General features: G+C 38.1%; 1 protein-coding gene and 1 pseudogene across 23 annotated transcripts in view; both read left to right on the forward strand.

The window, feature by feature from the left end:
- PBRM1 (polybromo 1) overlaps nucleotides 1-23,537 on the forward strand; it is a 121,551-nt gene that overhangs the window by 50,211 nt on the left and 47,803 nt on the right. For 18 of the 23 annotated variants that reach the window (XM_038566210.1, XM_038566217.1, XM_038566203.1 and 15 more), the window contains 5 exons: nucleotides 773-817; nucleotides 6,582-6,858; nucleotides 8,854-8,959; nucleotides 13,194-13,836; nucleotides 17,901-18,112. In XM_038566210.1, the coding sequence (XP_038422138.1) occupies nucleotides 773-817; nucleotides 6,582-6,858; nucleotides 8,854-8,959; nucleotides 13,194-13,836; nucleotides 17,901-18,112 (1,283 nt within the window). The remainder of the gene's footprint in view (nucleotides 1-772; nucleotides 818-6,581; nucleotides 6,859-8,853; nucleotides 8,960-13,193; nucleotides 13,837-17,900; nucleotides 18,113-23,537) is intronic. The other 5 variants (XM_038566209.1, XM_038566219.1, XM_038566223.1 and 2 more) reach the window with 1 other exon arrangement.
- On the forward strand, nucleotides 18,119-19,700 carry LOC111091317 (annotated as a pseudogene).

A 23,537-nucleotide genomic window follows, 5' to 3' on the forward strand; every position in this document is an offset into this window, starting at 1 on the left:
CTCTCTGTCTCTGTGGCTTGTAGTTGGTGGGACAATCCAGGTAGATCAAAGGAAAGTTATTACTCTGAAACCTCCCACAAAAAGAAAACTAAGCATTATGTTGTTGAAGTCATAAAATCCCACTTTAGATAAAACATCTCTGTGAACAGGTTTCCTAGAAAGTGTTTTTAATAATAAAGTGAAAAACACAAATAAGAAGAACAAATATAAATCATTGCTAAAGTAATAAAAGAACATACCTGGTTTTGAAATACAGGCATGAGTTGACATTAAGAGGTTGAGAGAAGCAAGTGCTATACTTTGAACTTTGTGGCAAAGGAAGAAACATAACGAGCCTTTTAGAAGGTAGCTCGTTACATTAAGAGGTTTTGCTAATGAGAAATAGACTTTTCTGGAATTCAGGCAAACACAGCTGCCTAGTAGGTTAAGTTTAGCTTGTCCAGAGAAGTCAGGGCCAGGTTCCCCAAGTACCCTTGACTCCTAAATACTGTGTATGATTCTATCTTTGCCTTATTTTTTTTAATATCTAAGAGTGTGGGGAAAATTGACGTATGTTCTCTTCATTCTGGGAGTGCATTCTTTTCCCCCATCCCTTTGCCCAAAAATCTACCTGCTGTCTTCCATGTTAAAATGTTCCAAATATTCTTAATACCTTTTATCCTTTGGGTCGAATAAGCCTCTTTTTTCTCAACCATATTTGGTTTATACATGACCCTCCGATATTGCCTGTTTTGTTTCTCTTCACATGTAATGTTTGTTTCTGCTTTCCCAGGAACACTCTTGACAGTGAGATGTTGGGTCTCAGGAGGCTCTCCAGGTGTGCAGTCCTTTATTATGCATAAACATTTTTTAAAGTATAACTTCTGTGGCATGGTCAGTACTGATTAGATTAAAAGTGAAGTCTTAAGCATGAAATAACAGTTTGTATTTTCTTACAAATAAAGAAAGCAGTATAGTTAGAAGTATAGTTGGTAGAGTAAATTCAGAATTAGTTCACCTCGATACTTTCTAAAGCCTTAATTTGTTGCTAACTTTGCCAGTGGCCACAAGCCCTCTCACCAATCATTGTGATTGTGCTTGTGTGGCAGTAGGTGGAGGCTGAGAATATGGTGGCGTTGCCAGTGTCCAGAGGCTGGCAGACGCTGATTCCTTTTCAGGGATATCTTTTACACATTGAGGGGTGGTAGAAGGATCAAAACCGAAGTTGATGGTCCAAGTGATGTCAGCCTGTGTTGGTGCCTGTGCATTGGGTTAGTGCTTTTCAAGCATGAATACATTTTATCAGTCTCTGATCTTGCCCATGTTTTATTTCTTTGAAAGCATCCATTCTTTTGCATGTCACGATTTTAAAAACAGCTTTTGAGTTGCCGTGTTATAGCCCTAGCCATCATTGTGTGGTGCTTTTATTTTCACTTTAGCCTTCTGGCATTCATGGAGTGTCAATTGCTTGCAGAACACCAGACTCTACTCTTAGAGGCTATAAAGGAGAATGTTTAGGCATCACCTCTACATGCCAGGAACTTACTGGCCAGGAAGAGAGAGGCAGGTTGAAAACACATAAAAGTATGTGGGAGCAATGTCATAGAATAATTGCACAAAGTACTCTGTTGTGTGGTTCTATAGAACTACATACACGATTGCCCGGATAGCTCGGAAATATGATTTCTCTATCATGCTTTTCTTTGCAAGTTAGATGTTCTAAAGTTATCTACATGCTGCTCCCGTATGCAGTCCACTCTACAAAATTACTGTGTTATCATTATCTACCTCCTAAATTGTCCTTAAGAAAAATTTTCTTAGATCATAAATTTAAGAAAAAAACATGGGTTCTATTTCTTTTACATCCTTCATAGTGTGTATGGCACTAACTCTGGGCAGTAGTAGAAATAGAAATGTGGGACATCGTGGAGTAGTATTACAACCCCAAGCTCTAGAACCTAATAGCCCAAGTCCAAATCCTAGTTATTCTGATTAGTTCTGTGATCTGAAAAAGAGTCGATAAGTATACCTACATAAGATTGTTGAGAGTACCTGGGTGGTTGATGTGTTTCAAGCCCTTAGAACTGGGCCTGGGTGCAGTTAGTACTCAATAAATGTAACTGATTATTTTCTGGAAGTAGTTCTCATTGACATCAGGACTTGGTAGATTTCATTTTGTTTTTAGTCTGATGCTACTAGTCTGGGAAAATCATTAGCAAAGGTTTATTATTTATTAAAAGGTTTTACTTAGTAGAAGGTTTTACTCCTTGAAGACTTGAAGATGCAGTGAATGTAGCAAGCCTTGTGAAGGAAAGAAACTTTGGGTTTTAGCCTAACAGCGGACACCACTGAAACTCTAGGACCAGGGAAGGAGTTAAATCCTGGGAGACCTGGGAACCTGTGAATGGGTAGAGGGGCCCACGATAAGTGCCCACCTTTGGGAAAGGGAAGGACATCATGAAAGCAGCCTAGTGATTATCAGCTGATTCAAGTCTTAGTTCTGATTGCTCACTTTATGACCTTAGATATTTGCTTGACCCCTCTAATCTTCCAGTTTTCCAGCTGCAAAACTGGGATAGTTGGTGTATCTGGTTCATAGAGTTTGAGGATTAAATGAGGGTGTACATATAGTGCTTACTTAGCATAGCCCCTGGGCATGTGGGAGAAGTGTTAGCTGTAACTATAAATGGGAATTTTATGTGTAAATATGCAAATGTGAATACATATAATAAATAACAGCTTCAAAGGAAGTAGAATGTTAAGGACATTTGACAACATGGTCAGCCACAAAGTATGAAGGTGAGGACTAACACCATGGCATGAAAAATTGAAAGATCAGATCCAGAAGGGCTGTGGAGGTTCCTCTAAAACTTGGTGATAAACTAAGAGAAACAAAAAGTGACAGTGTCTTCAGTGTTTCATGTTGGGTGGGGAATCAGGAGGATGACCCTGGGAAATCAAATTCAGAACAGAGCCTCTTCTACCTTCTGTTCTTCATGCAAATTAGAAAAAGCACCCATTTCTCAAGACATTTTCATTTGTTAGAAAACTGCCGTAATATAATGATTTTGTTAACACAGAACTCTTCATGACCTATCTCCTATAAAATTCTAGAACTGCATATTTATTATAACAAGGTCTGTTACCTGAATTGGTGTCCCCTTAAGTGCACAATGATAAACAGCCCTGGTTTTTAACTTCCTTAACATATATTTTACTTCAGTATGTTTAAAGGTGCTGACTTAAAAAAAAAAAAATATGAGTATGCCAGTTATAAGGTCTGAGATTCATGCACCTTTCCCAGAATGGAGTGGAGTAAACAAATTCTACTTATAGTTAGTGGTCTGAGAGAGGAGGACAGGTAAGATACATAGAGGGCTTCTAAGAAGAATCTGAAAAGCAAAGTGACATTAAAAACGGTAAACAAGGGATGCCTGGGTGGCTCAGCAGCTAAGTGCCTGCTCTCAGCTCAGGGTGTGATCCTGGAGTCTCAGGATCGAGTCCCACATCAGGCACCCTGCATGGAGCCTGCTTCTCCCTCTGCCTGTGTCTCTGCCTCTCTCTCTCTCTGTGTCTCTCATGAATAAATAAATAAAATATTTTTAAAAAGAAAACAGTAAACAAAAAATTAAAACAATAAAAACAGTAAAACAGAAAGTACCAATTAGGGGAATATGGTTTCTGTCTTTTTGTAATGTAGAGTTTATCTCATTTCAGAAAGTATTGAAGTTGCTTTCAAAGTCACAGATGTAGGGATGCCTGGGTGGCTCAGCGGTTGAGCGTCTGCCTTTGGCTCAGGTCATTATCTCACAGTCCCAGGATCGAGTCCCACATTGAGCTCCCTGCATGGAGCCTGCTTCTCCCTCTGCCTACGTCTTTGCCTCTCTCTGTCTCTCATGAATTAAATAAATAAAATCTTTAAAAAACTAAAAAGAAAAAGTCACAAATATAATAAAGTTCAGCATCCATATTGGGAAAAGATAAAGCAAATACACCAACCACCCAAGCTAATAGAGTTAGAAATTTCATTGAAGACTATGAAATTTAACTCTAAGTTTTTTCTGGTAGCCAGATATAAACTAGTGAGCCAGTAGTTCTCAGTGTCAAAGGCAGTAGAAGGATTAGGAAAGATGTCGACAAAGTAACAAAACAGTTTTTTCAGAGAAACTATAAGTAACCCTAATAATAAAAGTGTTATTGCCTTGAGGATGGAACCCAGTTACACATTACTCTCTGAAAGAGTGAATAATACAGATGAGGAAAGGATACTATTTGTAGTAAGAGTTCTAAAACAGTACATTTCATTTATTTAGAGCTGTCTCAAATTCAGATTTTACATTTTGGATATGTCCCATTCAAAGCTGCTTGGTGTCAGAGTTATCCCACTCACCATTCTTTTGCTTTTTTGGCATTTTCTCTAAAACTTGATAAAGAAGCTTTCCCTCCTCTTGAATAAAAACTTTTGAAAATCTGCCCTCGACCCACTTTCAGAGTATTTGTAGCTTCCTACAGAAAAGTCCAGTGATTATTGGGGGTGATGTACTGGAGTTAGGAAGGGAAGAGAGCTCACCTGGACCAAGAAAGGAATCTTGGATTGCACTGCGTGATATTCCTGGGATGAAGAGAAATTTCATTTTGAGTTGGTTATTGAAGAGATTTTCCTGGAGTGAGGAGAGATTTCATTATGAGTTGGTTATTGAAGAGATTTTTTTAAACTCAGGTTCAAAATGGGATTCCTGAGTCTTCATTTTGAATTGCGACCCCCTGCAAGTGAGATCTAAAGAAACTATATCTTTTGTAGCTTTAAGCATAGATTTCTGTGATAACAAATTCAGATTCTGAAATTTTTCTTTAGAGGCTTCCTGAAGGTTAATGTCATCTGTGTTCTAATCTGCCCACGTGGGGAGCTCTGTCTCAAGCTCCCCTTCCATTGTCCACTTGCTAAAGTCCTGGACTGAGGGAGGACTCCTCACATCTTTGCCCTCAGATGCCTCTTTGAGGAAATAGTCCCCACTGAATGAAACTTCTCCTGACATATCTAACAATTACTTACTTGACATAAAGACACAAAGATACTGAGAGGAGAAAACAGCAGAAATGATTCTGGAGCCGCTCAGGTAATCCTGAGAGGGGGATTGAGCAGTTTGAGTGAAGACACAGGAAGCAGAAGTCCTTTTTCCCACCTAACCAACCACTTTCAGGCTATCATTGCTCCATGATGCTTGGAAGATAGGCATTTCTGACATATTTTAAAAGCTTGACTTAAAAAAATAAATAAATAAAAAATAAAAGCTTGACTTAAAGATAGATATTTTTTCTCATCTATTATTATTTATTGGGGTTTTTTTTTTCTTTTCTTTTCTTTTTTTTTTTTTTTTAAGTATATTTTGTACTTTGAAGAGAAAGTATCTGGTCTTTGGCCTCTTCATGCCCCAGCAGGAGAGTGAGTCTCAGGGCTAGGAGACCTATTTAGCCACATTGTTTATTTCAGAAATGAACTTCCTTCCATTTATAAGACAGGAAACAGATAAAAAAAGTTTACCTCTAAGTAATTATATGATGTTGTGTTTATTGGGTAAAAATTAAGTTATAAATCATTTCTTTTTATTACCTACCTGAGTGTTCATCTGGGGACTGCTGGCTCAGGTCTGGCTATAATTGATCAGTGTCCTGAAAACATAACAAATAATGGGGCAGAAATCATGTTGGAAGATCATCTCTTCTAATAATTCACTGGACATCTCACCTTGGGCAAGTCATTTAGCCATTCTGAGCCAGTCCTCAATAATTAGAAGACAGCCTATCTGTCTTTCTGGGCTCCTTTTGAAATCAGGTTCAAATCTGTGGTCACTGACTTTGTTCCACACCATGTACATCTGTTACTTAGCATCACATCTCATGGGGAGAATTTGGAAAACAAGACAGGGACTGACATTTAAGGATGAGAATTTTCTCAGGTGAACCACAGAGCATTTACTCCTTAAGCTAAGTTGAGATACTGGAATGATGCTGACGGAACTGGAGGGAGCTGGGACTGACCCAGACTAGATTAATGCAGGAGAGACTTGTGCCCACTGTGGAGACTCTAGTCATGCAGATAGCGTCCCTTTGTTTTCTGGAAAACAGGATATGCAGGTATTCAAAGTGGTTGTCTTAAGAGATGGTACATTCTCACTATGTGGGTTCTGTTTTGGTTTTTTGAAGTGAGGAATGTTAGTAACAGCAGGGAATTGGTAGTTTTATTCCACTTTTGCTGTGTTCTTTAAAAATATATTTCAGCTGATAATAGCATTTCATTTTCTTGGGGTGTTAGAGATTTTTTTTTTTTAATCATTGCATTTCATAAATATTCTAAACAGGTTTGTCTGGTGTTCATTGGCTGCTCCTGCCAGAGTCACTATGTTTTAACTATTTGGAAATTCTCCTAATATTTGCTTATAGTTGCCAGCATGTTTACTGTGTTTGTGGCATATGTAATCAATAAATTGTAATCATTATGAACCACCTTCCCACAAGATTTTTTCATTTCATATTCATCCCTGTATGAAGAAAACTGAACCTCTTCTCATTTTTCCCCCTTTTTCCCCCCATCCTCCCAACAGTAAAAAGAACATAAGAAAGCAGCGAATGAAAATCTTATTCAATGTTGTTCTTGAAGCTCGTGAGCCAGGTTCAGGCAGAAGACTTTGTGATCTGTTTATGGTTAAACCATCCAAAAAGGACTATCCTGACTATTATAAAATCATTTTGGAGCCTATGGACTTGAAAATAATTGAGCATAACATTCGCAATGACAAATATGCAGGGGAAGAAGGAATGATAGAAGACATGAAGCTGATGTTCCGGAATGCCAGGCATTACAACGAGGAGGGCTCCCAGGTAAAGATGTGTGGGAATCCTGGGGTAGGCACATTTTCTTTTGGGTCCTGGTAGCATAATGCATTTTGAAAGATTAGATCTAGAGGCCTCACTTAGGTTGCTCTTCTCAGTGACCACCAGCTTAATGCTTTATCTTTTATAAATTGTAAAATGGCAATCCATTGCAAAGGTTAGAAGTTCATACCCATAAGGTGACATTCTAGATTTGAACTTTGCTCTGCCAGTCCCTGTGTGAGAGACTCACCTTCTCTGAACCTCATTGTCCCCGGTTGTGCCCTAGAGTTACTGGTAGTACTTCTGTCAGGACCATCATAGGATTTAAACAAGGGAGTGTACACAGAGCACATAGTACCCAGATGAAAGCCAGTAACAGTAAAGTCTTGCACATTGTTACTACCCAGAGTAACCATACTTCTCCAGGAATAGTTTGCATCATAGGATTATATAAAAATCAGGATATTCTCAGAAAGGCACCTTTAAATAATTGATTTTATTATGAAGCATCTTGATTTTCAGTTCTTTATCAGTATGGCTGCAATACATTCTTCCTTCTTTGATATTTTTTGTAACTATTTTTACTGAAGTATAATTGACATGGAACATTATTGGTTTCAAGTGTATAACAACGATTTGATATTTGTACATATTGCAGTATGATCACAGTAAATCTAGTTAACATCTGTCACTATGCATAGTTACAAATTTTTTTTTTCAAATTTTTTTTTCTTGTGAAAACTTTTAAGATATACTCTTAGCAACTTTCAAAAATGCAGTACAGTATTAATAATAGTAGTCACCATGCTGTACACTACATCCTCGTGACTTATTTCTTTTCTTTTTATTTATGTATTTTTTCATTTTTTAAAATTTATTTTCTATACAGGTTTGTGCTTTTTTACCCTTTTATCCATTTTACCCATTCCCCACTCTCTGCATCTGGAAACCACCAATCTGTTCTCACCAATCTACGAGCTTGGGTTTTTGTTTTTGTTTTTGTCTTTTCAGAATCTACATACACATGAGATGATACAGTGTTTGTCTTTCTCTGTCTGACTTATTTCAACTAGCATAATGCCTTCTAGGTCCATCCATATTGTCACAAATAGCAAGATTTCATTCTTTTTTTTTTTTTTTTATGGCTGAATGATACACTGTGTGTGTGTGTGTGTGTGTGTGTGTGTGTGTGTGTGTGTTTTCTTTATCCATTCATCTATTGATGGACACTTAGGTTGCTTCTATATCTTGTTTTTGGTAATTAATGCTGCAGGGAACAGGAAAGGGTTCATATACCTTTTCAAGTTTCCTTTATCTCTACTTTAAATCTCCCAGAAATAAAATAACTTTAAAATCATTAATTTCCTTTCTTCTTGATATTACAAATTTAAGTAGGCACTGAGGGTACTTGTGATCAAACCCTCTATCATAGGGGGATGCAGCTGTAGGGGCCATTAGGTGAGTAACCTTGTTCTTGGCTACATATTATCACCCTTGGCTCAGTCTTCAAAGAGAGATCCTAAGCAGGGATTGTTGCTTTTCACAGATCAGAGGCCAGATTGTGAATTCAGACGGATACTAAATCCCATTTAATAATATTTGAGGTATTGCTATTCAACTATCATATATTTTTTAATGTTTATTTCCCATTGAGCTGGGTCTGCTACCTTTTGAGGGTCCAATGGAAGAGAGATTTATGAAAATATATAATTAAGTATCAGAACTTCTGTTAAAACTTGCAGTGATTCTGCCTCTAGTACTCAAACTTTAGCATGTATGTCTACACATAAGAATCACCTGGAAAGCTTAAACAACAAACCATTTGAGGCTGAGTCCCATCCTATAGAGATATGATTTTTTTGCTCTTTAGTGATCTCAAGCTTTATGTCTTTAGTTCCCAATTATGCTAACCTGTGTCTTGAAAACTAATTTATAGCTAAGTGTTCTACCTCGATAGAACGTTTTTTAGAAAATAACTTTAAATATATTTACAAAATATAGGTGTACAATGACGCGCACATCCTGGAGAAGTTACTCAAGGATAAAAGAAAAGAGCTGGGCCCGCTGCCTGATGATGATGATGTGGCTTCTCCCAAACTAAAGCTGAGTAAGGCAGCCTCATGCTTTGTTACTCAGTTTAGTCTGTCAAGGGTAGATTACTGATTCACTGAAATAATATTTAAGTGATGAATGTATTTGACTCACACGCTAGCAGGGAGTTTCTTTCCTCCTCTCAAGCACTCTGTATTTTAAGTAGTTAAACTGTGGAAACCATGTGGGGAATAGATATAAAGTCAGAGGTTTTGTTTACTCTCTTAAATGCCGTGGACATTTTGTAAATATTAAATATTAAGAATAAACATTTTTTCCACATATCATGCCTGCAAGAGTGTGGTGGCAGATTTGGATTTTTTTTTTTTTTGTATGTTTGTTTGCTAAATACTGGAATTTAAAGTGAATCCCAGCAGCAGATCCTAGACAGAATTTGAGAAATTAGAGATACTCAGCCACAGCACTGTAAGTTAATTTCCTTGTCTTTTGAGTGTGGTCTGTGGATGGTGATTTTATTAGAACTATGAGGAGAGAAAAGACAACAAAAGCAGTTAATAACATTGGGCTAAACAAGTTTCTGCCTTATTTAAAATATGTAAATAAAATAAATACTAAGCAAATTAAATTGGTATTGCCATATATTCTTTGGAACTATAATTGCTGAAAGGGGGAAAATAACACCCTGCTTTTTTTATATGAAGTGACTATAAACTGTATTACAATAGTTTGGGGTATGATTTATTGCTAAATGATGATTCCTTCTTATTAAGTTATCCTTTCTTGGAATTGTAGAAGCATGCTGAAGATTTGTAGAAATGTAAATCTTTTATTCTACTTTTTTAGGGACACAGTGTCTTTTAAGAATAGAATTAGTTCTGGGGGGTGCCTGATTGGCTCAGTCGGTGGAACCTGCAACTCTTGAACTCTGGGTTGTGAGTTCAAACCCTATATTGGGTATAGAGATTACTTTAAAAAATAAATTTAAGAAACAGCTGGGTGGCTCAGTCAGTTGAGTGTCCAGTCTTGGTTTCAGCTCAGGTCATGATCTTAGGATCCTGGGACCAGGCTTTGTTGGGCTCTGCTTCAGGTTCTTTCCCTCTTCCCCTCCCCCCACTTGTATATGCTCTTTTTCTCTCTAAAATAAATAAATCTTTTTTAAAAAAATAAATGTAAAAAGTTTTTAAAAATAGAAGTAATTTCTTATTTTTTTTAAGATTTTATTTATTCATGAGAGATACACAGAGAGAGGCAGAGACATAGGCAGAGAAAGAAGCAGGCTCCATGCAGGGACCCTGATGCAGGATTCAATGCAGGACTCGATCCAGGACCCCAGGATCATAACCTGAGCCAAAGATTATTATGCTCAACTGCTCTGCTCAACTGCTGAGGCACCGAGGTGTCCCAATAGAAGTAATGTCATAAGTTAAGTTAGGAAATGATAGATAATTAATAGTAACTAAATATGTGTAAACATACGTATATTTTTTCTAAAGTTCAGGAAAGGGAGATTTTAATGTTGTAATATTGACTTTCTTTTATTTCTCTATTTTGTATTATGAAAAGTTTCAAATATACATATGAAGAATGGTATAACAAACTCCTGTATATACCAGTCAGCGTTTCTCAAGATTGTGTCATACTTACTTCCTATATCTGTTTTTCTCTCTTTTGTTTTAAATTATTTTAAAGGAAATTCAGTCATGTCATTTCATTTCTATATAGTTCAATGTGCATCTCTAAATTTGCAGATATTTTCTTAAATAACCATGAAATCATTATTAACACTGAACGAAATTAGCAATTTCTTGCTTTCATCTAATACCTGGTAAATTTTCAAATTTTACTCCTTTTCTCATGAATGTATTTGTACAGTTGGTTTCTTCAAATTCGGACCTAATTAAGTTCTGTATATTTTATTTGATAGCTATGCCCTCTGTTCATAGTCTAGAGCAGGTCCCTCCTTTTTTAATTCTCATGTTATTGACTCTTTAGAAACCAGATCACTTTCTTGCACAGTTTCAAGTTCTGGATTAATCAGTTCACTTCCTTATGATATCAGCTAACTTTTCTCTTTATTCCTCTCATTTCTTAAAAAATGGAAGTTTATTCCAGAAGCTTCATTAGATTCAGTTTCAGCCTGGCAGGAATGCTTGCTTCATAATAGGTTTTCTTTTTTTTTTTTTTTTTTTTTTTTAAGATTTATTTATTTATTCATGAGAGACACAGAGAGGGGCAGAGACACAGGCAGAGGGAGAAGCAGGCCCCATGCAGGGAACCCGATGTGGGACTCGATCCCGGGGCCCCAGGATCACACCCCGGGCGGAAGGTGGCGCCAAACCACTGAGCCACCTGGGCTGCCCCATAATAGGTTTTCTGCACCTAACGTTGCATCACACCTTGCAGCAATGTCTGGTTGCGGTGGAATCTACGTAAGGTCCACATACCGCACTTGATACTTCTTTTAATCTGCAAATCCCCCTTCCATCTTTCTTTTTTTCCTTTGCAGTCTATTTGTTGAAGAAATTGGGGCTATACTGTAGCTTCCCACAGTCTGGGCTTTGCTAATTGCATCCCTTTGCTGTAGTTTACATGTTCTCATGTCCTTTGTATTTCCTCTAAATTGGTGGTTGAAGCAAAGAGGCTTGATCAGATTTAAGTTAGATTTGATCCTCATTCCCTCCTTTTGGCACAAAAACCCACCTTCAGAGGTGGTGAATGGTCTTCCATTAGGTGGCCCTGTAACAGCTGTCATTTCTTCCACATGTTAACAGCTGTTGATGCTGACTACATTAATTCATTAAAGAGGTATAAAATAGCAATAGTCTGATTTTATCATTCCTTGCTCAATTACCAACTGGAATACTTCTGTATAGAGAAGCTGCCTCATCCAATGTTTGGTTAACCAGTGGTACAATTTTTTGCTTGTTTGTCTTGTTTTGTTTTGGATTTTTTGAAACCATAAACAGTAAATCCCCTTTCAGCTTTGTTTACCAGTTTTCCAAATAACGCATTGGTTTACTAGTGTCCTCCAACATTTATCCAGTTCGTCTGTTCATTTTTATATATCATTAAGAACTACTAAATTCAGACGCGTTGCTAAGTTTTAACTCATTGCAGTTGTCCTTATTGATGCCCCTATTATCCCAGGCTGGCCGCTGTGTTCTATTGACATGACCACAGTAAAAAAGTGTTTAGATTCTTTACTGTCTTGTGTTTCAAGATACACAAGGCTCATATTGTGCCAATTGTGAGTCAGCCATTTGCTAAGGAGCTGCTGGTGTTAATATTTAAAATCTATATTTCAGAATTATAGTCAATATAGTCAGACTACGTGGGGTTATACTGCTACTGCATTGGTCATTGTTTCTAGGATTTTCAGCGAACAGGACTAGGAAATTTTGTATGTGTTTGTTTTATACCTAAAGATAAAATACATTGTAAGTTTATATTGATGCTCTTAACTGAGATTTATGGCTACAAGATTTTTATTCAGTGTTCTTTGTTTTAACATCCGTATCTCTTTCTTATGTGATAAAAATCTGTCCTCAGGATGCCTGGGTGGCTTGGTTGGTTAAGTGTCTGCCTGCAACTCAGGTCATGTTCTCAGGGTCCTATGATTAACCTCTGAGTTGTGCTCCCTGCTCAGCAGGGAGTCTGCTTCTCTTTCTCCCTCTGCCTCTCCCCTGCTAGTGCTCTCTCTCTTGCTCTCTCAAATAAAGAAATGAAATCTTTAAAAAAAAAAATCTCAGTTCTCAAGGGTGCTACAGGTGATAGAATTAGAATGTTATATAGCTATTCATTTGCTTTATTCTACCTTACAACTATTTCAACATGATAGTACTTAATTACTCTATCAGTAAAAATGATTATTAAAAACAGTTTAAATTTGTTTCCAGTTTCTTTGTCCATAGAATATACTTCACTAGAGATATGCTAGTTGAACTGTGTTGGGGATTCCTGGGTGGCTTAGCAGTTTAGCGCCTGCCTTTGGCCCAGGGCGCGATCCTGGAGTCCCGGGATCAAGTCCCACGTCAGGCTCCCGGCATGGAGTGTTTTTCCCTCCTCCTGTGTCTCTGCCTCTCTGTCTCTCTCTATGTCTATCATAAATAAATAAATAAATAAATAAATAAATAAATCTTTTTAAAAAAAAAAGTGTAACTGACTAGTTGAACTGTGTTTTACAAATCACTTAGAGTACTGCCTGTCTTTTGATTATGCTTTATCAACTATATACAATTTGGGTTCATTCATTTCATTTTATACATTTAACAGTAAGTTTCTTTCTTTAGGTAGGAAGAGTGGAATTTCTCCTAAAAAATCAAAATACATGACTCCAATGCAGCAGAAACTAAATGAAGTCTATGAAGCTGTAAAGAACTATACTGATAAGAGGGGTCGCCGCCTCAGTGCTATATTTTTGAGGCTTCCCTCTAGATCTGAACTGCCTGACTATTATCTGACCATTAAAAAGCCCATGGACATGGAAAAAATTCGAAGTCACATGATGGCCAACAAATACCAAGATATAGACTCCATGGTTGAGGACTTTGTCATGATGTTTAACAATGCCTGTACATACAATGAGCCTGAGTCTTTGATCTACAAAGATGCCCTTGTTCTGCACAAAGTCCTCCTTGAAACTCGGAGAGATCTGGAGGGAGATGAGGACTCTCATGTCCCAAATGTGACTTTGCTGATTCAAGAGCTCATCCACAATCTTTTTGTGTCAGTCATGAGTCATCAGGATGATGAAGGAAGATGCTACAGTGATTCTTTAGCAGAAATTCCTGCTGTGGATCCCAACTTTCCAAACAAACCTCCTCTTACTTTCGACATAATTAGAAAGAATGTTGAAAATAATCGTTACCGGCGGCTTGATTTATTTCAAGAGCATATGTTTGAAGTCTTGGAAAGGGCAAGAAGGATGAATCGGTAGGTTTCAAAGCTATTTCTTTTTGAAAAGATGTGGTAGTTAATGCGAAATAGAAGAAAATTCTGCTTTGCTACACTATTTCAGTATTTCAGCTAAGGTATATAATCACAGTTGGTGGGGTGCTGTTTTGAATTCTAATTTTCCACAACTTTTAGAGAGTAAGTATAGGCTGTGGGAGAGAGAAGGCACGCTACTGAATCATCTAGATCAGGACCAGTAAAAAGGAAAGAAGACAAAGTTGAAGATTTGTTGAAAAGCATAATCTCTTAAAATATCTTTCACAGATGCTTTGTTTTAAGGATAGAATGCTTATAATTAGAAATAGTAATGTGATTTTTTTTAGTTCAATCCAAGCATGCTTTGAATAAATTAAAATAGCTCTGAGTTACTAATCTAAGGTTAGCCAATTTAAATTTGATCACCATTTCCAGTTCCTAAAAAGGCTCCTTTTTTTATCTCAGATTTCTCAATTTTAAGTTCCTTTTGCAGATATTTAATGTACTAAAAAGCAATCAAATTTATATTTCCATCAAACTTGAATTCCCTTTTAATTTTGATCTGCATTATATCTCTGCCACAGAAGAATGGTATAATTGACATCAAAATAATTTCAGTTCAGCAGTTAGAGTGTGTCTTCTGTGTGCTTTTAGAGTCACTTGGAAGAATATAAAGTTAAAGATACGGACCCTACCTTCCTGGAGCTTATAGTCTACCTTGCTGAAAGGAGACTTTTAGGCAGTGAGTGTAGAGTAATTCCAGCTAGGGAATCTGGTGAAGCCTGCATTTACTCCGGATCTTGAAAGAAAAATTAGTGGTAACATTTACTGTTCCTATTAAGCATTTGTTCTTTGTAAAGCACCATGCTGAACACTTTATCTAGATAATCTCTAGCCCTTATAATAGCCATTCCAGGAAATAATCTTCCCACTTTGCATTTGAAGTGCACAGACAGAAGTAAATTGCCTAAAGTCACACAACTAGTAAGTTGCCTAAGTCACACATCTTGTTCCCCACTGCAAAGCCAGTCACCAGGACACCAGTCATGGAGCCCAGCCATGAATGATAAGGCTGTGCTCTTGTGCTTTAAGAGCTTGAAGTCCAACAGTTGGGATAGGATCTATGCTTAGGGAAAAATAATTGTAGGCATGAGACAACATATAACAAATTGATATGTAATAAATATGGTGGAGTAGGAACCCTGTGCTATAGTTCTGAAAAGACCTGAGGCATTGGGGAAGAATGGGAGAATGGGTGAGATGTATAAGGCAAGTGGTCTGAGTGCATGCAGGGGTTAAGAATTGAATGTGGTGTGTTCAAGAGATGGGTGGTGTTGAGGTCAGGTTGAGAGGCGCATTTAGGAAATGGTCTTTCATGTTCAATATTGGGAATAGACAGGAAGAGAAAGATGGAGAGACATCTTGCTGTCAAAATTTGCATTCATTATTTCCATTTATTCAACAAGTATTAACTGAGTGGCTACCAGTTATAAACATGTTCTAGGTACTTGGTATACACCAGTGGGCAAGACAGACAAATCCTGCTTTCCTGGAGCTTAGACTTCATATTTGTTCTCAGTTTTCCTAAATAGTCCTTAAATCTAAAGTCACTCCTCTCCTCCATCCCTGCCCTGCCCCCATTACATCTTGGGGTTAGTTCTGTGAGTCTCCCAAAAGTGCATTTGTCTCTTAGATCATTAGCAGCTTCGTTTGTTTTACATAGATAATGTCTATTTTAAGAAATAAGCAGATTTGTATCTGTAGGAAATGAGTTCTTTTCATTCTCCCATTGTTGATGTGATTGGTATTTACTTTTGAGGCTTAGAAGGTAGAGTCTAGGGTGCATTTCTTTATGAGGCAGTGATGAGTTTCACTCTTTTGCCCAGAGCTTTGTAAAACTAAGGGAAGCCATTTTTTATCTTTATCATGTGAAGGTCATGTTATGACCTTAAAGTACTTAAGCATAAGCATGCTGCTGAGGTGGAGATGCATCAGTTTATTGAATGATAAACCATCATTTTATCTATTTTGTCAGTAATGATAATAGACACCTCAAAAATACTAAGTTCATGAATTTAAATTTTTTTTTAAGATTTTATTTATTTATTCATGAGAGAGGCAGAGACATAGGCAGAGGGAGAAGCAGACTCCACACAGGGAGCCCAATGTAGGACTCGATCCAGGACTCCAGGATCATGCCCTGGGCTGAAGGCAGGCGCTAAATGCCACCCAGGCATTCCTAAGTTCATGAATTTAATGAAGTCCATAAGCACTAGATTTCTATGTAGATCTCCAGCAGTGTTCATGCTTCTTTACACTCACCCTGACCCACTCACTGCTGCCACTCAACATCACCAAGGACTTCACACCCTGAAATAGGAGGGGTCTGAAAAGTGAGACAGAGAAAAATTCATTCAGGTGACAGTGATTTGTCCAGTAGTATTCAGTAACAAATAGCACTGACGTAAGCAGTAAGCCACTGGCTTTCCTCATCTGCTGGCAGCGTTCCTGCATTTAGTTAGTTCTCTGACTGCCTTAGAGGAGGGGAACCTTTGGGAAGACGAGGACAAGGAAAGCACTAAGAGCTTCCTCCACTCTTAATTATTTCATTCTCTACCAGCGATAAGGGGAATGAGAGTTATTATCTTTTTCCTTCTTGACTTGAGTTCTTGCTCTTGTGCATGCAGGCAACACTGACCCTCTTAGATTAATAACTTCTTAATATTACTTTATTCAAATAAAACAGGAAAGATAAGTCAGATATTTAATGGCTGTGTGCAGAACTTCCATTATTAAGCAACACTGACTTGGTGGAATTATGAATCTGACCTTTCATGTAACAGGGATTACCAGAAGTTCGTTTTCACTTTTAATTTTATACTTAAAATTGTAAGCTATTATAAAATGACTTTTAATCCCAAGTGAATACTCTTCAGACATCTCTGTTCAGAAAACAGGCATCAAAATAATATCATAATTTCTTCCCTTGACCAGTTTTATTTTTATTGCATTCCTACAAGTATTAGCATTTCTGTAACCTGAAAAGATTTCTAAAACCATTCCAGAAACATTCATTTAGGTTATTATTGGCAGTGTTTTTAGATTGTTTGCCAGTTCACCTTTGCTGATGGGGAGAAGCATTCTGGAGGCTTCACTAAAATTTGATGCTCTAGTGAAAGATATTAGCAGGTGGCTAACTGGGCTTGCTACTACGCCTGGCACCCTCCTCTGACTAGAATGTGTCCATAACTGCTGCTAAGACTTTGTCTGTGGTTACTTCTGTGAATCATTTTTCAGAACCTCGTATTCCTAGTGATAGAATTATGTTTAAACCATCCTCAGGGGGCAGCCTGGGTGGCTCAGCGGTTTAGCGCTGCCTTCGTTCGGCCCAGGGTGTGATCCTGGAGACCCGGGATTGAGTCTCATGTCAGGCTCCCTGCATGGAGCCTGCTTCTTCCTCTGCCTGTGTCTCTGCCCCTCTCTCTCTCTCTCTATGTGTCTCTCATGAATAAATAAATAAAGTCTTTAAAATAAATAAACCATCCTCAGAGCACAGTGGATTAGAGATAATAAGAAAAGTTTCTGGGATCCCTGGGTGGCGCAGCGGTTTAGCGCCTGCCTTTGGCCCAGGGCGCGATCCTGGAGACCCAGGATCAAATCCCACATCGGGCTCCTGGTGCATGGAGCCTGCTTCTCCCTCTGCCTATGTCTCTGCCTCTCTCTCTCTCTCTCTCTCTCTGTGACTATCATAAATAAATAAAAATTAAAAAAAAAATTTCTTCCAGTCTAAATTCTTTTTTTTTTTTAAGAATTTATTTATTTATTCATGAGAGACAGAGAGGCACAGGGAACGAGCCTTAAGGAAGAGGAAACTGTAGGCACGAGGCTCATCGAGGTAAAACGGCACTTCAGATTCTGTTCTAAAACTTTCAAGGAGATATCCTTCTGTACAGAAGTACCATTTTATCAGTTAACATGTTACAGTAGCATTGGGTAGAGTTTAACATGTAACTGAATTGTGTGAAAGAAGTAGCTTTTATCAGTGGATGCTCTTAATTCCATTATAGGACAGACTCTGAAATCTATGAGGACGCAGTAGAACTACAGCAGTTTTTTATTAAAATTCGTGATGAACTCTGCAAAAATGGAGAGATCCTGCTTTCACCAGCACTCAGCTACACCACAAAGCATTTGCATAATGATGTGGAGAAAGAGAAAAAGGAAAAATTGCCAAAAGAACTAGAAGAAGATAAACTAAAACGAGAAGAAGAGAAAAGAGGTTGGTTTCTTTTCATTTTATTAAATATGAAGAAATAATTACATTCTGTTCTAGTTGTGGCTCTCCTAGCTAGCTGTGGGGACGGATCCTGTCTGTGTAAATGTTGACTCTTTCAGAATGGACATGTTGAGATAGAAATGCTTTTACCATCATCATTTTGGTCATCAGACTGTTAAAAATTGGAAGTGCTGAGTAGCACAGCCATGACGCTAGTATATCAGGGATAATCAGTTAACTCACAAATGTTGGAGCTCACCAGGTCATAATACTGTTGGCAGATAAAAGCTGCAGGGCCTGTCCGGAGCTGAGAGCATTCTCAGCAGTGAGTACATCAAGGTTCTGTCCTATTATGTAACAGAATGGCTTTCATCCTATCGGCTCGGCCAGATTAGATGTTTTGGTTGAACCACAATGCTAGGAGGAAATTTTTATTTTCATTGTATCAACGCAAAAATTTTATTTTGAGTCACTTGCCAGAATTTAGAAATTTTGACAGTGGGAACTTTTATTAGAAATATCATTTCTCAACTCTTGCTGGAGTCATCACCATGGCCAGTCTGCTAGCACTGGCACCAATGGTGCTGCTGGTGGCACTGGTGCAGGGCTGGGGAGGCCAGAATCACAGGGACTGGGACACCGCCTCGATACCACTTCCACAAGGACACAGAGCATGTGGCCCACTTCATGACATATCTGTGACTGGGGTGCACTGGCTGCAGAGGAGGCTGTACACCACTAGGCCTTGATCAGTGTCTTCTTGCTCAGTGATGGGCTGGGCATGGGTAGTGGCATGCCCAACTACTACCTGAGCCCACTGCAGCAATTGGTGGGCAGCCTGCAGGAGAATCCACATGCTATGCTGACCATGTCTTTGGCATAGACCTAACTTCTGCAGGAAGCACGTATTTGATCCCTAAAGTTCCCTCTCTGCTCCCATGATACTGTCAGGAACTGTTAACAAGATGGATGAAACGGAAATGGATTTTGCCAAGCAATCACTGTTCATCCAGCACCCTGAGATGAAAACCTGACCTTCCAGCCGTAATTGGTTCTCTGCCAAGTTGAATTAACCAACATCTGGGTCCTGGACTACTTTGGTGGGCCAAAAATAGTAACACCTGAACAATATTACAGTGTCACATTTTAGGGAAGTAGAATGCAGCAAATTTAACAACACCCATGACTTTGCCTGGATAGCTCATACAGACTTGAAGGGCTTAATGTTTCTCTGTGGAATGCTTCCAGATTAACGAGTTTTCTTTCACATACTGGTTTGTTTGCTTGCTTGCTGCTTGCTTGCTTTTTTACAAAATAGAGTTGGACTATTCCTGTATTTCTTGGGAGATGTGGTTGCCTGGTTTTTGTTTTTGTTTTTTCATATTTTGAAGCCATTTTGTAGAGGTATGTCTTTCATTGTAAGTATTTTTCCTTATAGTTTTCCAGCGGTGCTCCTTGAAGAGGAGCCAGTGCCAGATTTAGATTTCCCATTGGCATTTGAAGGTACTCAAAGATGTGTCTTTAATTCCTGGAAGCCACTGTGCTGGAGAGAGGGCCTCACTCACCCACGGCTGCACCTGCACTGCCTGAGCCTATGCGCCCACATATATATGTGGCTGAGACAGACCATGGTGAGACACAAATAGAGCTTCCTCCTCATAGTCCATTTGTGTCTGACAGGCCTGGGTGTTGATCCAACATAGGGCAAAACCATTTCTTATAAAGAACTTCTCTTTTTACTTTTCAAATCTAGAGTAATAATTACCTAGAACAAAAGAAGTTTATGAAACATGTCCTGAATTTGATTTTCCCACCTAAATGAACATGGTATAATCAGTGTCCTCCATTCAAAACATACACATACACACATGTACACGTTACTCTATGTTTTTTGTTTTCTATTTTGCCCCCAAATGGCTTGCAAAAAAAAGGATGCAGGCAGGGAATTTTGTGTTGGTCATTTCCAGTGTTCTTTTGTAAGTAAAGTTTACCTGACATGGACCAGCTTAAGCCAGGCCCAAAACCACCTGTGTTCAAGTACACTTAATAGCTTTTTAAGCAGTGCTGCTCTCAGCAGTGGCCTAAGACTTCCTCAACTCCTGTAAATCTTTAAATAGCTTCCATGCTGTTACTACCTAAATCAGGTCATCAGGAAGCAGATAACATGACTTTAAAAAAATCATATTTCTTCAGAAAAGAAGAAACTGGTTTTATTACCTGTACACATGATTTCAGAAGATGATACAAGGTCTCTCGTAAAGAGCTGTGTCAGGAACCAGGCTGCTGAATCCTTAAATGGCTGATAGGAAGAAGGAAGTTGAATACTAGTCGTTATGTTTAAAAACTATAAAGTGAACTTTCTTTAAATCCAACAAACAGCTTCTGTTTAAGAAAAATGATTTAGAGGCACCTGGGTGGCTCAGTTGTTTAAGTGTCCAACTCTTGATCTTAGCTCAGGTCATGATCTCAGGGTCATAGGATTGAGCCCCATGTAAGGTTCAGTGGAGAGTCTGCTTGAAATTCTCCCTCCCACCTCTGCCCCTTTCCCTCCTTGCTCTCACTCTCTCCCTCCCTCACTCTTTCTTAAAAAAAAAGAAAGAAAGAAAAAGAAATGATTTCTATTAAACTTGGTAAAATAGGTTACTCAAAATAATTAAAAGCATTATTTTACTGAGAAGAAAAGAAATGTGGTCATTTCTTATAAAGTTATTATCATTATCATTCTTTTCATGAGACAGCTTTTTTTTTTTAGCATAGTTGACACACAATGTTATGTTAATTTCAGGTGTATTTCTTATAAAGTTTGAGTTCTTATAAAGATGGCTATCTAGGATATGTGATTTTCCAAGAGTTATATTAGTCTTTAGCATCACATCTGCTTAGGGCTTTTTTTCCATAGACAAGAAAACAAAGTTGATTTGAAGCAAATTATCATATGCAATGGCATATGCAGAAAAGAGAAGGGAACCTGGTTGGTGACAGTAATTTATCAGCATAAGGCTAGGTGCACAGAACCCGGCAACTTTGCTGCCATAGAGGATGTACTCATTTAAGATGGTGAGAGTGTATGGAATGAGTGTCTTTGCCAGCTAAAAGTGATCAATGCAGAGATGAATGGGGTAAACCTGCAGCTTTGCTAACCAAAATTACATTGAGGTTGAGGAATATCCTGGAAAGTAGCCATAGAAGATCTGAGATAACTCTCACACATTCTTAGCTGACTGAAAAACTATGCCTCTGCAAGGGAAATGGGAGAACCTCATGAAAAACAAAATACAAGCAATACTTGAAAGTTGGTTACAACTTTGAATGTATCCCCCAAGCCACATGCACATCAGTCAGCAGAAGGTGAGTCCTTATGAGTTTGAGGTGTTTGAAGACAATCTTCACCTATATCATTGGCTGACCCTTGACTAAGCAGACTTGGGAGCGAACCCTCATTCCATGCATCCTAGTATACTTATATTGGGAGTCTCAGAGAACAGAAGAAAAAGGAAGAGGGAGAAAAATACTTAAAGACATAATGGCTGGAAACTTCACATTTGATAGAAAACATTAACTTACAGCTGTAAGAATGCCAGGAAAACACAAGGAGAACCATTTCTAGATACATCATCTGAAAGAGAAAATCTTGAAAGCAACAAAACAACTTACCACGTTCAAGAAAATAATATGATAATGGCTCATAAAAAATAATGGAGGCCAGAAAGCAGTGACATGATATTCAAAGTGCTGAAAAGGATAAAAACTGAACCAGTGTATCCAGTGAAACTGTCCTTCAAAAATGAAGCTGAAATAAGACATTCTTAGATAAACAAAAACAGAATTCACTGCTGGCAGAACTTTCCTATAAAAAAACACTGAAGGAAGAGCTTTAGGCCAAAAGAAAACACCACCAGATGGTTGGCTTGAATCTACAGGAACGACTGAAGGGTAGTGAAAATGGTAAATATAAGACTGTATTTTTTTCCACTTTTCTTCTCCTGATTTCTTAGAAAACATTACATTTTTTAAACAAATAGTTACAACATCATCGTTTAAAGAAGTATGTGAAAGTAGTAGCACAAAGGAATGGAGCTATTTTGGAGCAAAGCTGTACCATTTAACAAAATCAAGTCAGTATCAACCTAAAGTAGATGGTGATAAGTTAAAGATGTGTATTGTAATGCCACTAAAAACAAATAGCGATAAAAATCCAACACAGGAATTAAAGTGGTACACCAGAAATACTTGTTAACACGAAAGGCCGTAAAGAAGAAAAAGAACAAAAAACATAAGAGATATAAAAAACAAATAGTAAATGGCAGACATTAATTCAGTCATATTAATACTGTTACATATTGCAAATAGACTAACCAAATCGCCGGCCAAATTTTAAAAGTAATATCTAACTCTGTGCTGAAGAGACTTGTTCTAGATTCCAAAACAAAAATAAATTGAAAGGAAAAGGAGGGAGAAAGATATAACCTGCAAATACTAACTGTAGTGAGTTGGAATGGCTGTATCAATATCAAATAGACTTTAAGAGAAGAACTGTTACTAGAGACAAAGAGGGGTATCTCATAACATTAAAAATGTCAAGACATTGAAACATAATATTTATGAATGTATATATACCTAACAGTGGAGCCTCCAAATACATGAAGCAGAAACTGACAGAATTAAAAAATTAAAAAAGAGAAATAACCTGGGACGCCTAGGTGGCTCAGTGGTTGGGCGTCTGCCTTCGGCTCAGAGTGTGATCCCGGGATCCAGGATTGGGTCCCACATTGAGCTCCTTGCAGGGCGCCTGCTTCTCCCTCTGCCTATGTCTCTGCTTCTCTCTCTCTCTCTCTCTCTCTCTCTCTCTCTCTGTCTTAAATAAATAAATAAATAAATAAATAAATAAATAAATAATTTTTTTAAGAAACAATTTAATATAGTCTCAGTACTCCTTTCTCAGCAGTTGATAGACCAAAAATCTGTGCTCTCTTCTCACCAGTTGATAAACCAACTAGCAAAAAAGTACAAAAGACTTGAATAGCATTGCTAAGGACTGAAAGTTTATGTCCCCCCAGAATTAATATGTTGTAACCTCATCTCCAGTGTGATGGTATTTGGAGGTGGGGCCTTTAGAGGAGGTGATTAGGTTTGCATGTGGTCATAGGGGTGGAGCCACCACAAGGGGATTGTTACTGTATGTGAATCAGAAAGTGGGCTCTCACCAGACACCAGATCTGCTGGCACCTTGGTCTTGGTCTTCTCACCCTCTAGAACTGTGAGAAGTGAATGTTTAAGCTACTTTTCTGTGGTGGGTTTATTATAGCAGCTTTGAGCTAAGGCATGGACTATCAACCAGCTTGACATGCAGTGAAACACTGCACCCAGTAATACACGTTCTTATCAAGCATACCTGCAGCGTTATCTAGGATGGACCATATACTAGGTC

Source organism: Canis lupus, chromosome 20, assembly GCF_011100685.1.
Source record: "Canis lupus familiaris isolate Mischka breed German Shepherd chromosome 20, alternate assembly UU_Cfam_GSD_1.0, whole genome shotgun sequence".
In the NCBI taxonomy this organism is placed as follows: domain Eukaryota; kingdom Metazoa; phylum Chordata; class Mammalia; order Carnivora; family Canidae; genus Canis; species Canis lupus.